At 41.4% G+C, this 14,864-nt stretch overlaps 1 protein-coding gene across 1 annotated transcript; it reads left to right on the forward strand.

The window, feature by feature from the left end:
* Positions 1–1,992: 1,992 nt before the first annotated feature.
* On the forward strand, positions 1,993–2,888 carry LOC311494105 (uncharacterized protein). Its single transcript, XM_084552980.1, has 2 exons — positions 1,993–2,676; positions 2,762–2,888. Exons 1-2 carry the CDS (start codon positions 2,013–2,015, stop codon positions 2,788–2,790), a joined length of 693 nt encoding a protein of 230 aa, XP_084409106.1. The 5' UTR covers positions 1,993–2,012; the 3' UTR covers positions 2,791–2,888.
* The last annotated feature ends 11,976 nt before the right edge of the window (positions 2,889–14,864 follow it).

Raw genomic sequence — 14,864 nt, forward strand, 5'->3', positions numbered from 1 at the left:
ACATAATGCGGCAGATTATTACAAAATGCGGCAATTATTACATAATGGTGTGCAAATTTATTACATTATTACATAATGTGGTGTTATTACATAATGCGGTGTTAAGAACATGACTTCTGTCTTTTTTTCATTAAAATTCAGAAAATTTAAAGCCATCCAGGCTTTAAGGTCATCTAAGCACTTTAGCAGCGGGTTGACAGAGTATGATTCAGACTTTTTGAGGGGGACATAGATCTGAACACTATTTGTTGATGAGGGAAGACAAACAGAAGAACACAGAGGACAAAATAGAGGGACGGAAGAGACATGGCACGAGGAAATACCCCTACAAGGTAATCCAGTGGATGACAGACATCAGACATCACTGGTCCTAGTTATTAAAAACTGCCTACCCAATATAGACATCTTGTACAGATCAAGACCCTGACAGAGACAGATAACATGCCTCATGACTCCTTTCCCTGGGGAGTTAATTGTGTCTACAATATGGAGGAAATATCCATATTTTTATGGAATATATAATGTGCACACTTCTAAAATGTGTTAATGCACAGGCTTAATCAATGCTAAATACAGAAATGTTTGAACTACAGGAGGCAATGCACACACAAACAATGCCTCCTGTAGTGGGAATCAGTAGCATGTTGTAGTCCAGATGACCTTTCAAGACGTGGAAATGTCCAGGTTCTTTTGCAACAGAAATCCTCGTTGGTTCTAAGTCCACTCTATTAAAAGTTAAGAGTCTGGGTGTCATCCTTGACAGCACTCTGTCTCTCGAAACCCACATCAACAACGTGACTCGGTCGGCTTGCTTTCACCTCCCCAGCATCAATAGACTTCACCCATCCCTATCACAGAACACCGTCATCACCTCACGCACCACCTGCCTGACTGTCCACCATGGGTTCTAGAGCATCCAGTCACTCAGCTCCACGCCTTTGGAACATTCTCCCACCTGACATTTAAAACATAGACTCCCTGACATGTTTCAAATCCAGACTCAGAGGTCACCTTTTTAAAATATCTTACTCCTTTTAACGTGCTTTCCCTCTTATCTCACTTCTGTGTACTTTTAGATCTGCTTTCATTGTATGTTCTTGTCATGGTTCATGCTTTGAGCTTTGTTCATGTTTCATGTTTTTCAGTTTCCTGTTTTATTTTGTTAAGTTCTTGATTTCCTGTTAGGTGTTACTCCCTCTCTATTTCATCCTCTCTGGTGTCCATCCAGCCAGCGAGAGTTACGCCCTATGACACAACTCTAAAGAACCAGCTCTGCCTCGTGCTGTGCTTTTTTTTTTGACTTTCAAAACTCCAGCTGTGCTTTTTCAAACCACTGGCTACCTTCAAACAGGGTCATGAAGAGTCCATACACGGCCCCTTCTTGTGGTATTCATGACCTTGGCCGCGTTTCCCAAATGCGATCGTTCTTAAGGACTTAAGAAGGCTCCTAAGAAGGGTTCGGCTAAGAAGGAGCGCTAAGATACGGGTGTTTCCCAGAAGCGTTCTTAACTGCCTTCTTAGGATAACCTTAAGATCAAGCCTAAGAAGCTTCTTAAGAAGCTCTTAACGGGAGCTGTCAACCGCGGTGGTGCTGAAACTGAATCAATCGATGCCAGGCTAATCGATCACCCACTCCTTTATCAGCGCTGAGCGCAGCGCGCAGTCACACACAGCGTTGTTTATAAGCGTCTCTCCTGCTCAAACAAAGTGTTTGCAGGTGGATATAGCATTAAGTTAATTTTTGTTTTAAGTGTGTGTGTGCCATCAGGTGTATCCAAGTAGTAATCAAGCCCATTAGCGCATATATACCCCCATGAATATTGGCACACACATGTAACAATGGATGAAACTGGCAGCAAAAAGAGCAAACGGGCACCGTCGTTTACCGCGGAGGAGATGGGCGTCCTAGTGGACGAGGTGTGGCAGCACCGTGAGGTTTTATTTGGAGGAACAAAAGGGAAAAAAAAAACATCACGGCGAAGAACTGTGTATGGCAGGCTATAGCGGAGAAGATGTCCCCCTCCAGCCCATGTGGCCTGCGTGACTGGGGTGCTGTCAGAAAGAAGTGGCAGGAGTTTCAGAGCCTGACCAAAAAGAAGAGTGCCAAGGTGAGAAGGGAAGCCATGGGCACGGGTGGTGGAGCACCGGGTGGGACGACCCTCACTCCCGATGAAGAGAAAGTCCTCTCCATCATAGGGAAGACGGCCTCTGAAGGCATCACAGGGGGCATCGACGTTGAGGGGGACGAGGGCCTCTCAGAAAGTGAGGAAGAGGAGCCATCCGGGAGCGGAGTAGGGGCGTGCACGTCCACAGGAGAGGACGACCCCACACAGCCGTGCCCTGTCCCCGCACAACCGTGCCCTGTCCCCGCACAACCGTGCCCTGTCCCCGTGCGCCAACCAGCACGGCCCAGTGTCCGCATGCGGGGAGGCTTAACCAGGCGGCCTGCAATAACCACCTGCACCTGCAGCGAGACGCTGGTGCGCCTGGAGAGGGAGAAGCTGGTGGTGCTGCGGGGGATAGAGGACCAGCTCCTGAGACAAACTGCTCTCCAGGAAGAGATGGTCCGGATGAAGCAGGAGAGGTTGGAGCTGCACCGGAGACAGCTGGCGCTGTCCGAGGCACAGTTCAACCGTCCCTCCATCTCCGTTCCAATCATCCTTCCCCAGGATTCAGGTACGGGACAGTTCTATTTTGTTTTATTAGCATTACGCAATGTATCCCATTTAATTTTTCTTTAATCAATCCCCCTTCATTGCAGGTGATGCAGACGCCCAGACGGCCCAGTGAAGCCGGAGACGCCACCCCTCCTCCCCCATTATGCTTTCAATAAACTTTGGTTTCCTTTTCAACCATGTATTGTGTGTATCATTTTGCATTGAAATGAGTATTAAACCTAGCAACAAAAAGTCCGAGGCAATTTGTAATTTCAAGTAATTTATCTAAGCGTATGTTCATGACGTGTGCGTAATGTGCGCCCTGACGCACATAAACATTTATAGAAACCGTCTGGCTCCGCGCTCGGCGACGCTGTTGATTAGCAGCGAGAATGTGCTGTGTTGCAGCCATGGTTTCTCACACACGCGGACTTTGGCAACGCCTTTATAGAGTAGCAGGTGAAGCCTCTCTGGATTAGGTTCAGCTGAGTTCAATTACATCTGTTTCCTTGATATCTGTGAAATGCCACAGGGTGGTTGATGTTTTTTATGTGTAAACTCATATGCAGATGTGTGGATAACTTAAACGTGTACTTCAATAATATATATTTTTTCCTTCTCTACTATTAGCCTATGTTTCTTGCGCCAGTGCTCCACAGCTATGAGTGCATTTCAACATTAAACATTGTTTTATTATTTCAAAAAGTGGAGGATATAAATTTACCTGACGCAGCTTGATCACTGTAGCCTAGAAATCTAGACGCCCCTGGTGGCAGGCTATGATCACTGAGCATTTGATCGCTAAGAAGGCTGTTAAGAGTGGGTCAGATCGATCTTACGTTTCCTTCTTAGTGAAAGATCTTCTTAAGCTAAGAGCGACTCTGGGAAACGCGTTCTTCTTTCACAGCGTTCTTAAGAGCGCTCCAAAGAAGATCTTAGCGCTAAGAGCTTCTTAACTCGTTTGGGAAACGCGGCCAATGTCAATAATGAGAAGGAGCAGGAAAAGGTCAAATGTGTTTCCACTAAAATTTTGTAAATGCTTTGTCTGCAGGTTTGTGCTGGTGAGAAAAAAAAAAAAAAAAAAAAAAAAGCCTTCCAGTAACACATGAGGAAGCGGCCTGTTCAAGTCAGCTTAGAGACGCCATCTAGTGGTGATCTGGAATACTTGTGGGAAAAGAAAAGACTGCAACATGGACATGTTTTCAGCTGATAAAGGACAAGTCTATTAAAGCATACGAGGTATCAGGTTACAACAAGAGGAACGTTTGGACAAACTGTCCTGGTTTGTGTTAAATAGTGACGTTGGAGTGCGTCTAAGCAGATTATTTCATATCTCTATTTGAGATGTTATTTCTACCACAAGGGGGCGACAGACACCAATGAAAACCAGCAAAGCTTCACTGGGCTGATGTCCAGGTCAAAGCTACTGCTCATTAATAAAGAAATAAAAGCAGAAAACATCCAAACAGATATATTTCAAACACCAGTTTCAGATGTTCCTTTAGAAAATGATTATTTGATAAGTGTTCTTCTATTAATCGACCAAAGGTTTGAATTAAAGCGAAGCATCAGATGAAAATGTCTCCCGAGAGACACTTATGTAATATTTACACACTTCTGTGTGTCTACATACCAATAGCATTCATAACGAGGCAGCTATCACACCTACTGAAAACTTTAATGATGCACAAATCAGTTTGTTTGAACACTTTCACATCTGTCTGTTCATCTGACTCTTTGATGAAGGCTGAAATATCTCTAGTTCTGTCCGACCCATCAGGAACTTTTCTGTCAGGAAGAAACCAAATAAAAATATGCAGGTATTTTTATTTATTAACTCATTTGTTGGCAGTTTATATAAAGATAGAATACGTTACATTTGAGAGAGGAAATGCAAATAATATACTTTTTATAAAAGGCTTGGCATCAAACACATCACAGCTTTTGACGATTAAATGTACAACACAAACAGCGTGAACATCAAGGAACTTATTTACATTCACAGCTCGGCCACACCTGTCAGACATCACCTGCCCTGAGGCCTGAGTAAAGCCTCATCAGGGAACCAGGAAGCTTTGCTGCTCTTTCTCTTCCTGCTTTTGACCTTTTGTTCCTGTAGTGCTGTTGCAGTGACTGACTTTCCTTTGACTACATCTCTTTAGCCACAACCAGTGGCCTGTATCACAGAGTGAGGGCAGTGGTTCACATCTTTAAACTTAACTCTGGTTTTCAGCCTTGCTTTTATTTATGTCAATCACCATAGAAACCATGTTCACCAATGAGGCCAAACAGGACTGATATGAAATCTGAGGTCTCTGTGTCAAAAGTGTAATCAGGTTAACTCAACCACATTCACCACAGAGGAAAGTTTCCAACTGTGAGAACAGAAGTAGCTTTTATCAGTGGAAAGAGAACAAGAACTAGAATGTGGATATTTTAAAGTGACATTAAACCATTTGAAAACTGAAACTTGCTAAATGATTAACTGTTAAACCTGCAGATTTGTAATTATAATTTAGAATTCAACAACGGGAGAACAACGTGGTAGCTACAAAACAACAACAGGACCAAGTAGAAACGTACACACAATGATTTCCTACTCTCACATGATCAGTCAGTAATTCAAATATGCATGGATTCAGCACTTTATTGTTGAATCAAAGGGCACATATTCTCAGACCAGATTACCGTATTTTCCGGACTATAAATCGCACTTTTTTTCATGGTTTGACTGGCCCTGCGACATATACTCAGGTGCGACTTATATATTAAAATATATAATTTCACGTGTTCGTTATTTCAGACTGACAGCCGCGAGAGGGCGCTCTAGGCTTGTGTGCCAGTATCTGCTACTCCTTTTACTCCTGCGTAATAGCGGCGGCGTAGAAGTGACACAGAGGATGAAGAATTCAATGGATTTAGCGATTTGGAGTGAGATCGAGAGTTTGGTAAACTTGTTATGTTATGTTGTTTATGCTATAGTTATCGGAATAGCTGTTAATATGTTACGTTAACATACCAGACACCTATTCAGCCCGTTGTTCTCTATTCTATTGTTATTACTATAACTTGCCTTTCAAGATGAAATGTGTTCTTGGTCTCTGATTTTATCAAATAAATTTTCCCCCAAAATGCGACTTATAGTCCAGTGCGACTTATATATGTTTTTTTCTTCTTCATTATGCATTTTTTAGCTGGTGCGACTTATACTCCGGAGCGACTTATAGTCCGGAAAATACGGTATGTTAAACTGATCACACAGGATGGAAGAAAACAGAAATCATCTGCAGAGCAACATGTTTGTGATCTACAGATCTGGATGTTTCTGATTTGTTGAGCAAATCAGAACATCTGAATTTCTGAATTTTAGCACATTCCTCAGAACAGAACCGCTTCAGTTCTGAGATTGTGGAGTTTCTTGAAGACATTTCATCCAAGTCTTCAGTTCTAAATGACAGTTTAGGTTTTTATTAGAAACATTTGTGGGTGGTTCTCAAGAGAATTTCACATGACCAGGGCCTGTTAACAAGATAATCTGCTCTGATCACACGATTAATACCAAATAAAGGGAATTAAAACATCAGTTTTACACACAAGTTAAAGGTTTATTGTTTTCCTGAGGGAAAATGCTTTAAATGCTGTTAGTTAAAGCCAACTCCCTAAAAGTCTTTTAAAGACTTGAGTGAAATGTCTTTAAGAAACTCTCCGATTGATCGTGGATGGCTCCAAACCTTCAGCAACATCACACAAAAAATTTCTTCAAATACCTCTGGTAAACCTGAGCTTGATCTAAATGACCAAATTCTCAACAAGCAATACTTCATCACTGGTTATTCCTTCAATTCAAAGTCTTGTTGTGAATTGTAGAGGTGTTTCTTTCTCGTTGGCTATCCCCCCCTTTGGTTTATGACTCCTAAATAGGGTTTGGAGATTGAGGCCTCGTCCACACGTACGAAAACGATCGTTTCAAGAAATATCCGCGTCCACACGGATCCGTTTCAGCACGACCGAAAACGCTAGTCCATATTCCAGGCCTATAGGTGGCGCTGTTTAAGTTTCAGAAATTCACCAAAAACGGAGAGGAAGAGGCGGAGCATGCGCACAAATCTTGAGCGCTGTTTACAAATCGCCTTTTTTGCTCAGCGTGGTGGCACAGGAGCATGATATGTTGCCCTAGTAACCCTAATAGGCTCAATATCGTCTCCAGCATGAAAACTAGCATGTAGTCCGCCATTGTTGTTGATGTTGTTACGAGACGTCTCGCGTGATGTGGAAGGCTTCTCAGGGGTGTGGCGATGACGTCATCGTTTTCCCGTTTTCGCTGTCCACATGAAAACGCAAGAGCTGTGTTTTCGGATTTCTCCACCCTGGGACCGTTTTCAGAAAAGTGCATTTTAGGGCTATGCGTTTACAGGATACGTGTGGACGAAAGGCCAAAACGATGAAAAACTTCTGCGTTTCGGCGTTTTTGCGTTTCCGTGTGGACGGGCCCTGACATTAGAGTAGAACGTCTGTTTTCACACCCAACTCTCTGCCTTTGTCACGTTTTAACAAAGTGTGGATCCAAATGCCAGACACACAGGTGAGACTGGGTGAAATAACAGTTTGCTGAAGATTTGCTCAAGGTGGTCACATAAAGTGTTGCCATGTAAAAGCAGGTAGTCCAAAACAAAGAGTAATCCAATACAGAGGGGATCTGGAGTAATCCAAAATACTTGAAGTTAAAAGTGTTACAGAAAATACCAAGAAACAAGCAAGGAAGCATTACAGAAAAATTTCAAAGTACAAAATCACTGAAGTCTTGTTACAAACCATTTACTGAAAGTTTAAAATATGTCAGTTTTTTTTTTAGATGCACTAATAATATATATAAAATCTATATGTGGCAAGGAGCAGGAGGAGTTTTTGAGTTTTTGCAGCATTAAATAAGGGGATCAACAACGCCACCTGAGGACTTGACCCCAGGACATAAAAAGCAGAAAACTAAACTCCTGTGATACAAAGAATAAGGACACACACAGAGACAGCAGATAAAGTAAATAATTTTTTATTGAATTTAAAATAAAGGGATAAACCTAAAAAAAACTGTGGAGAAAAGATAACACAAGGTATGGCAAACATGATTTTATCAACAATACTAATCTAAAAGGCCAGCTACAACAAGGCTAAAACTCTGATAACTATTACCAATAGCTAAAATCAGTGGAATGGGGCCTCCGTGGGAGGCAGACTACCAGTCACTTCCCAGTGGCCTGAGTGTCGATTTTCAGTGGCCTGGGGTACAACACTAAAATAATTACGACAAAACATGTATTAAAAGTGCCCCAGTGCCGATTTGCATACAACGGGAGTGAGGTCCTCGCCACTGTGCCTGGCCTCCCATCTGACGACACCCAGGCCGCGCTGAAAAAAAAAAAAAAAAGGTCCACCACCAGGGACCAGCAAGAGGCTGAACTGAGCTACCTGAAGCCTTTTATACTGCACCTGGCAGGAGGAGGAGCTAAGGGAGGAGACTATCTGGGTTGCGTTCAAAACCTTTCACTGAGTTTCACTACACATAAAAAATATTTCGTTCTTCTTATTCTTCCGCTTTTACCGACAGGAAACAGAACTTTTCACTCCAGCACAAGATGATCAGAAATTCTTCTTTTAACCTCGGCTCGGGCTGCAGGAGAATAGGAGCAATGGACATTTTCAGAGAAGCCTTCAATAACATTAACATGAGATTCAGTCCCTGTTACCCATCATTTCCCTGAACATCAGGTAGAGGGCGCCACTGTTTAGTGAAAGTTTTCTCTTCTTCCTGCTTCCTGTTAGTGCTGTCTTTGTCTCGACCCATGAGACATTACTCTAGATGTTTTATTTTGTTGAAGGAGCTCCAGCAAACTAGAATGAGCTCAATATGCAAAACCTTTAAGCAGATTAGCACATGAGGTTTGTTCAGAAAGAAATTCGGCAGCTCTCACCCTGTCTGCTTAAAAGTGAGGCCTACATCCACAAACATGACAACTGCGCTGTTCAACGTCTACATCTATATTTTCACAGCAGTCGTTTTCTTACCTCGAGCAACCCTTCGGTACAAGTCTATAGCCAGTATGAGAATGATGGTGTAGACGGCGAACAACAGGACGAAACCGATCAGCCGGTTCAAAGTCACGAGAGGAGGAGGAGGAGTGGTAGGAGCAATTAGATTCTCTGTGAAAATGAGAAAGAGTTTAAGAAATCCGTTAATACCACAATGTTGCCTTCAGGGTCGCAATGCAGTCTGAAAAATCTCTTCCACACTATCCGAAATAATCAATAGCACATGCTGAAAAGCAGTCAAATTTAAATCTAATGTTGGGATAAACTTTTCGAGAGCATGGATGAATATTAAGTCTGGAAGGAAGTATTAAAAAAGAAAGAAAACAACGTGGAAACATTGCTTATTTGGTATTTTGTGATGATATGGGGATAATAGCGTGAAATGAAAAGTATTAGTGTCATAACAGTGATGGATTATATTGATACAGATTGTGTGCTGAAAAAAAAAGATACCAAACATGGGTATGGTGACCATTTTTTTATGTGGTATATATAAAGGCAAAATTAAAAGTGTTCAAAAACAGCCAAACCAGGTTTAGATCCCTGAAGGGGATCCATTCATACTTGTGAGGCTACGGTGTTAGGGTCTACGTAGGGTCTGGGCTGTCTCCGTAGCCATATTATCAAATTGTCACAGAAGCATGAACCATGCATAACTCACCTCTCACTGTCAGCAGGCTCTGAGGTGACTCTCGTTTTGAGGGGTGTTGACACTTATAGAATCCTTCATTCTCCTTGGACACGTGTTTGATGGTCAGCTTCCCTGCACTTTCCTTCCCGATGAAAACACCATCTTTGTAGAAGGTGGCAAGGAAGTCCGACGTTATTTGTGATTGGTCGTCTTTCCTGTAGAAGCAGCCGAGTGTCACTGTGTCTCCCTCTGTCACAGGATACACAGGGCTCTCCAGGATCACAACATCATCTGACATGTGGAAGGACAAAGACAAAATTCAATACTTATTGTCCAACATCCGATAAACCCAAACAAGCTCACACATCACGGCCGTACCAGTAACTGTGATGTTGACGGTGTTGCTGCACGCCCCCGTGCTTGATTCACACCAATATGCTCCAGTGTCTGATTTAAGCGAGTCCTGAATGACGCAGGAGGACTCCCCTGGGACTGCCCACGCACTTGTCTGCGCACACTTCTCAGGAGTAGCTGTCTTAGTTCTCCTGTTCACTGTCCAGCCACTGGAGTTTCCCTCACACTTCAGAGAAATGGTTTCATACGAGAAGAACTGAGATCTGTTGGGAGTGATGCTCAGGGTGGCTGCCAAGATAAAGTCAAGGAGGAAAAACATATGAATGTATACGTGTATGAAGCTTCTCAGACATCCAGGTTATAGTATAAATAGAAAAAAAACAAACAAGCTGAAACAAGCAGATGGACACTACCTTTAAGTACCCTATACGGCAGTGGTTCCCAAACTTTTCACAGCCCGTACCCCTTCAGACATTTGACCTCCAGCCATGTGCCCCCTACTCTCACGCACTTCAGACTCCTCATCGCTGTCGGTGGCTATGCTAGCAGCTTCACTAGCCACAGTTGAGGTCTCTCTGGAAGTGCAATCTATCCGTTTTAGCCATTTATCCATTTCTGGCGGTTAGCCGGGCGACCTAGTTAACCTCAGACTGATGACTTGACAGCTCAAATGACTGAAAGTTATCAGAATTGTTGACGGCATAATTTAAAGACCCAATCAAGAACGAGATTTGCTTGTTTCTGGGGGGAAAATAACTGTTGCGACTCGCGAGAGCTATATCATCAGGAGATTTGGACCTGCCCACCAGGCACAAACATTTCAGGGAATCCGCGTCTTTCTTATTTAGGTGACCTAGTGCTAGCTACATTAGCAGCAGACTTATACATAGCTTCAAAGCCAGTTGTCCTACAATCTAGTTATTAACATAACATTTAGGTGGAGAATCAGAAAATGAGAAAACAACCCGTTATCTGTTTTTTCAGTTTCAAAATGTAATCAGGCTGAGTTCAGAGTCAACTCTTCTGCATACCCCTACGTCACTTTGCGTACTCCAGATATGGAATCACTGCTATATGGGAGCTTAAAGATGGACACTTGTGACTGGATCGCCCAGGACGGTCTAGGTGGTGCCTTATTTATATCCAGATGAATATAATTCCAATGTTTCTTTTGCCTCTGTTTTTGGTCACCACCAACTCTGAAAATGGACTCTTGGAGGGTACTGAGAGCTAAACAACGAGGTAAATGCAACTAAAACACCAGAGAGTCAATGGAACTGTAGGGTTAGGGTTTGTGGATTAAGTTCATCGCTACAAGTCGAACAGCCCCCTAACAAATAGTCACAGTTTTCACATACTCATTTCTCACACCATTATTGTTAAAATAATTTGATTATAAATGCTTTAACTGCCCGGAGTGGTAAAACTCAGAGCGACATTAAACTAAGATTCAATAAACATGAGCAGGTGTAGAACCCACTGATAATAACCATCAATGACGCAGATATTTTTAAACTCAATGCCAAGTGCAGATGGCTAGATAAAATTAAAAAAGCCACGTCAGAACCACACTTAAAATTTGCATAGACTAGTTGTTGAAAAAATAAAAGTTTCAATGTTCAGCAGATAACAAGAATAAGAACATACCCAACAGAAGAGAGAACATTTTAAGATGGTTTCTCGCTCCTTTTCAGCTCTCAGCTTTTTTTTTTTTTTTTTTTCCTGACCTCTGTAGAGTTTTGAATTTCAAAACTCCAGCTGTGCTTTTTCAAAACACTGGCTACCTCCAAACGGGGTCATGAAGAGTTCATGCCCGGCGGCTTCTTGTGGCAATCATGACCTTGTAAGTGGAAATCTTTCTAGTCAAATTGTTCTTTAAATTATCACAAATTCATGACTTCCATTTGAAAGCAGAACAAGTTATTCAGTTCACAATCCTCCATCAGCAAATGGAACATTTTTCAATTATATTGTGAATTTGGCTAAATCTTGTATTTATTCATAATTTCCTGAAACACACAAAAGTCCCCAAATGTTAAGTCTATTATCATAGAAACAAGAGAAAATTAGCAAAGAAAACAACAACAACAAAAAAAAAACAACAGAAGAATAAATTACTGTTAACATTGTTGTCCAGGAGAAACTTTCCCCAATATAAGCCAAGTTTAACTTATTCTAGGATGATTTATGAGGAAACCATTCAGTGAAAAGTTAAATTCTCAGTGATGGAAACAAGGAAAGAGCAAAATCTTCAAAAAAAAAGAAAGGGTCAGTTACTTACAGAGCATCAAGCAGAGCGATCCAATCGCCATCTTGCACCAGTACGTTCTACCTTCAACATGTAGTCTACCACATCCTGGCCTGTAAGGCAGGAAATTGCGAGCCACTGCTGAACAGCACAAACTCACTGCCTCAAACAAATTAGTTTGTTACCTTGCAGAAAGTCACAAGTGCAAACCACCAGGAGGCTGCACTAGTGGTCTCACACCAACACAGCGAAGTCGTCTTCACATCCGTCCTCACACCGAGAAAACGAACACTTTTCTTTGCATTTGAACATTTGTCATCATTGAGCACTTTAACGAAATGGCTTTGATTTGTAACGTCTGTCAAGATAAAAGGTTATTATTTCACTTTCATGAGGATATGAGTGTCTGGAGCGCCGTGTCCCTGTTTCCTCTCTGCTCATATCACATTTTGTTATTTTCTTGCTCTGGTTAATGGAATAACAATATCAATAATGAGAAGGAACATCAAAAGCTCAAATGTGTTTAAACAAAGACTCTCAAGCGATGACAAGAGGAAGCTTTTCAGACACATATCTGCTACCAATAAGTTTTAACCCAGTTTCCACTGAAATTCAGTAAATGCTTTGTCTGCAGGTTTGTGGTGGTGAGAAAAAAAAACAAAAAAAACAACCTTCCAGTAACACAAGAGGAACCGGCTTGTTTCAGGTCAGCTTAGAGACGCCATCTGCTGGTAGGCTGGAGTACTTCTAGAGAAACAATAGACTGCAGTTATTCATTCATCTTCTGTAATGGCTTGTCCTGTGAAGGGTCGCGCCTATCCCAGCTGTCATGGGGTGAGAGGCGGGGTCCACCCTGGACAGGTCTCCACTCTATCACAGGGCTAACATAGAGAGACAGACAACCATTCACCCTCAATTTAGAATCACCAGTGACCCTAACCAGCATGTCTTTGGATGGTGGGAGGAAGCTGGAGAACCTGGAGAGAACTCACGCGGACACAGGGAGAACATGCAAACTACACACAGAAAGGAACCAGTCAGCCTGGATTAGAACCTAGAACCTTCTGGCTGTATTTTCTTTATAGATCTTATGAATCCATATGGAAAATAAAATCAAGTGTGACATGAATAATTATTAAATAAATTAAATTATAGAAATGGATTTCATATTTGAATCTGAGTCATTGTTGTTTATTTTTTTTTCTTCTTATAGGAAGACGTTACAAACACATTATAACACACACACATTTGTATATTTATTTCTATATATTTATTTAGATAGACAGAGATAATGTCGTATAATACAGCATTTAAATGTATACAATCTATTTTCACGTGTGTCTGCTTCTTGTTGCATCAACCGTATTGATCAACAACGTTGTGTCAAATGTCTTCCTGCTTCTCTCATCGTGACGTGATAAACTGCCACTACCTCGGTCTACCTCGTCACTCAGAGTCTCCAACGGGCTTTTTACGCCGCTTTCTTTTTTAACAAATAAACCAGATGTGAATTAACTGCATCTCATCGATTTTTATTTTTTTTCTTTCTTTTTAAAAGTTTGTTCTTCCTCCCTGGAGAATGAAGTTACTCGGATTCATTCATTTCTCCTACTTCCTGGTCTGTGCGCAGCCTCAAAGTACAGGTGAGTAGTTTAATCAGTTTAGATTCAACATCTGTATTTGTCTTGTTATCAGCTCAGATTCTTCTCACGGGTCCGTCAGTCGTTTAACGTTAACCTGAGAATCCAAAATCGGAACATACCGGTAGTTTGAAATGTTTTCGTCGTGTGAAAATGTTTTTTTTTTTTTACTTTCGATTTTAAGATGGAGGCATTCTAACGGTAAATCACGCCATAAGTAAATGAATGTGTTTACTATCAAGAGCATGATATTAAATGTAAGCATTGATCTTTTAAAATAATTATTGCAACAATAATAGGATTAGAATAATATTAGTAGAAAACCTTTGTGGATAGTATGATATAATACGACTACTACTACTACTACTACGAAGAATTATTTATTTACAAAAATAATTTCCCATTGTATTTTCTTTCACAGTTAACCCTGAACCATGAACCAGTTCCATGTTAAATGTGTTTGTTAACATGTTGACATTTAGTTATGAGTGTAGTTTACCCTGTCCTTTTATTATTATTTTACATTTTTTCCAATTATACAAAACAGTACAAAACTACACGAACAGACACGATCTGAACAAACACAACATAAACCTGGGTGTACCGTTTTCCCACATATTTTAGAGAAGGCCTCAAAAATAGATTGCTAAAATGTATACAGCTTTGGACATGTCCAAAACATATGCGACAGTGTGGCTGGAACTTGTTTACATCGGTCTCAAGTTGGATCCAATTCTGGTTTGAATTTAAATAATCTCTCCTTGGACCAGTGAAGACGATGTACAGTTTTGAACTGTACCACAGCATCTCTGAGGCATACAGACCCCCCCAGGTGCCTACCAGGTACCATGTAGATGCATTATTTTTATCGCATGTGAAAATGACTGGAGCAGGCTAATTTAACCAGTTCCTATTTGGGGAAGTAAGTTCTTTAAGTCTGTTCAACAAACAATGAGTAAATGAGTGAACTTTAGGACAAATACGTTTTCATTGTAACTGTATGTTTGTTTGTTTTTTTGTTTTTGAAGGACAATCTGACTTGATATGTTCATCTCAGCCAGTTGTTTCCCAGCTGGGTGAGGATGTTATTATTCCCAGTCATCTTAATCCGTCCATGAGCCCCGTCTCTGAGACAGTGGACCAAACCCAATCTAGAATCGAGGATTGTCCACCTCCACAAAGATGGACGGACGCTGTTTGATAAACAAAATCCATCTTATAATGATGTCTGTAAAGAAACGTATCAACAC

Source organism: Chelon labrosus, assembly GCF_963514085.1.
Source record: "Chelon labrosus genome assembly, chromosome: 1".
Classification (NCBI taxonomy): Eukaryota; Metazoa; Chordata; class Actinopteri; order Mugiliformes; family Mugilidae; genus Chelon; species Chelon labrosus.

Excerpts from the sequence above, each read along its gene's own strand:
- LOC311494105 (XM_084552980.1), top strand. The coding sequence starts at position 2,013 with ATGTCCCCCTCCAGCCCATGTGGCCTGCGTGACTGGGGTGCTGTCAGA. Across the intron at positions 2,677-2,761 it reads CATCCTTCCCCAGGATTCAG|GTGATGCAGACGCCCAGACG; the intron begins GTACGGGACAGT and ends CCTTCATTGCAG.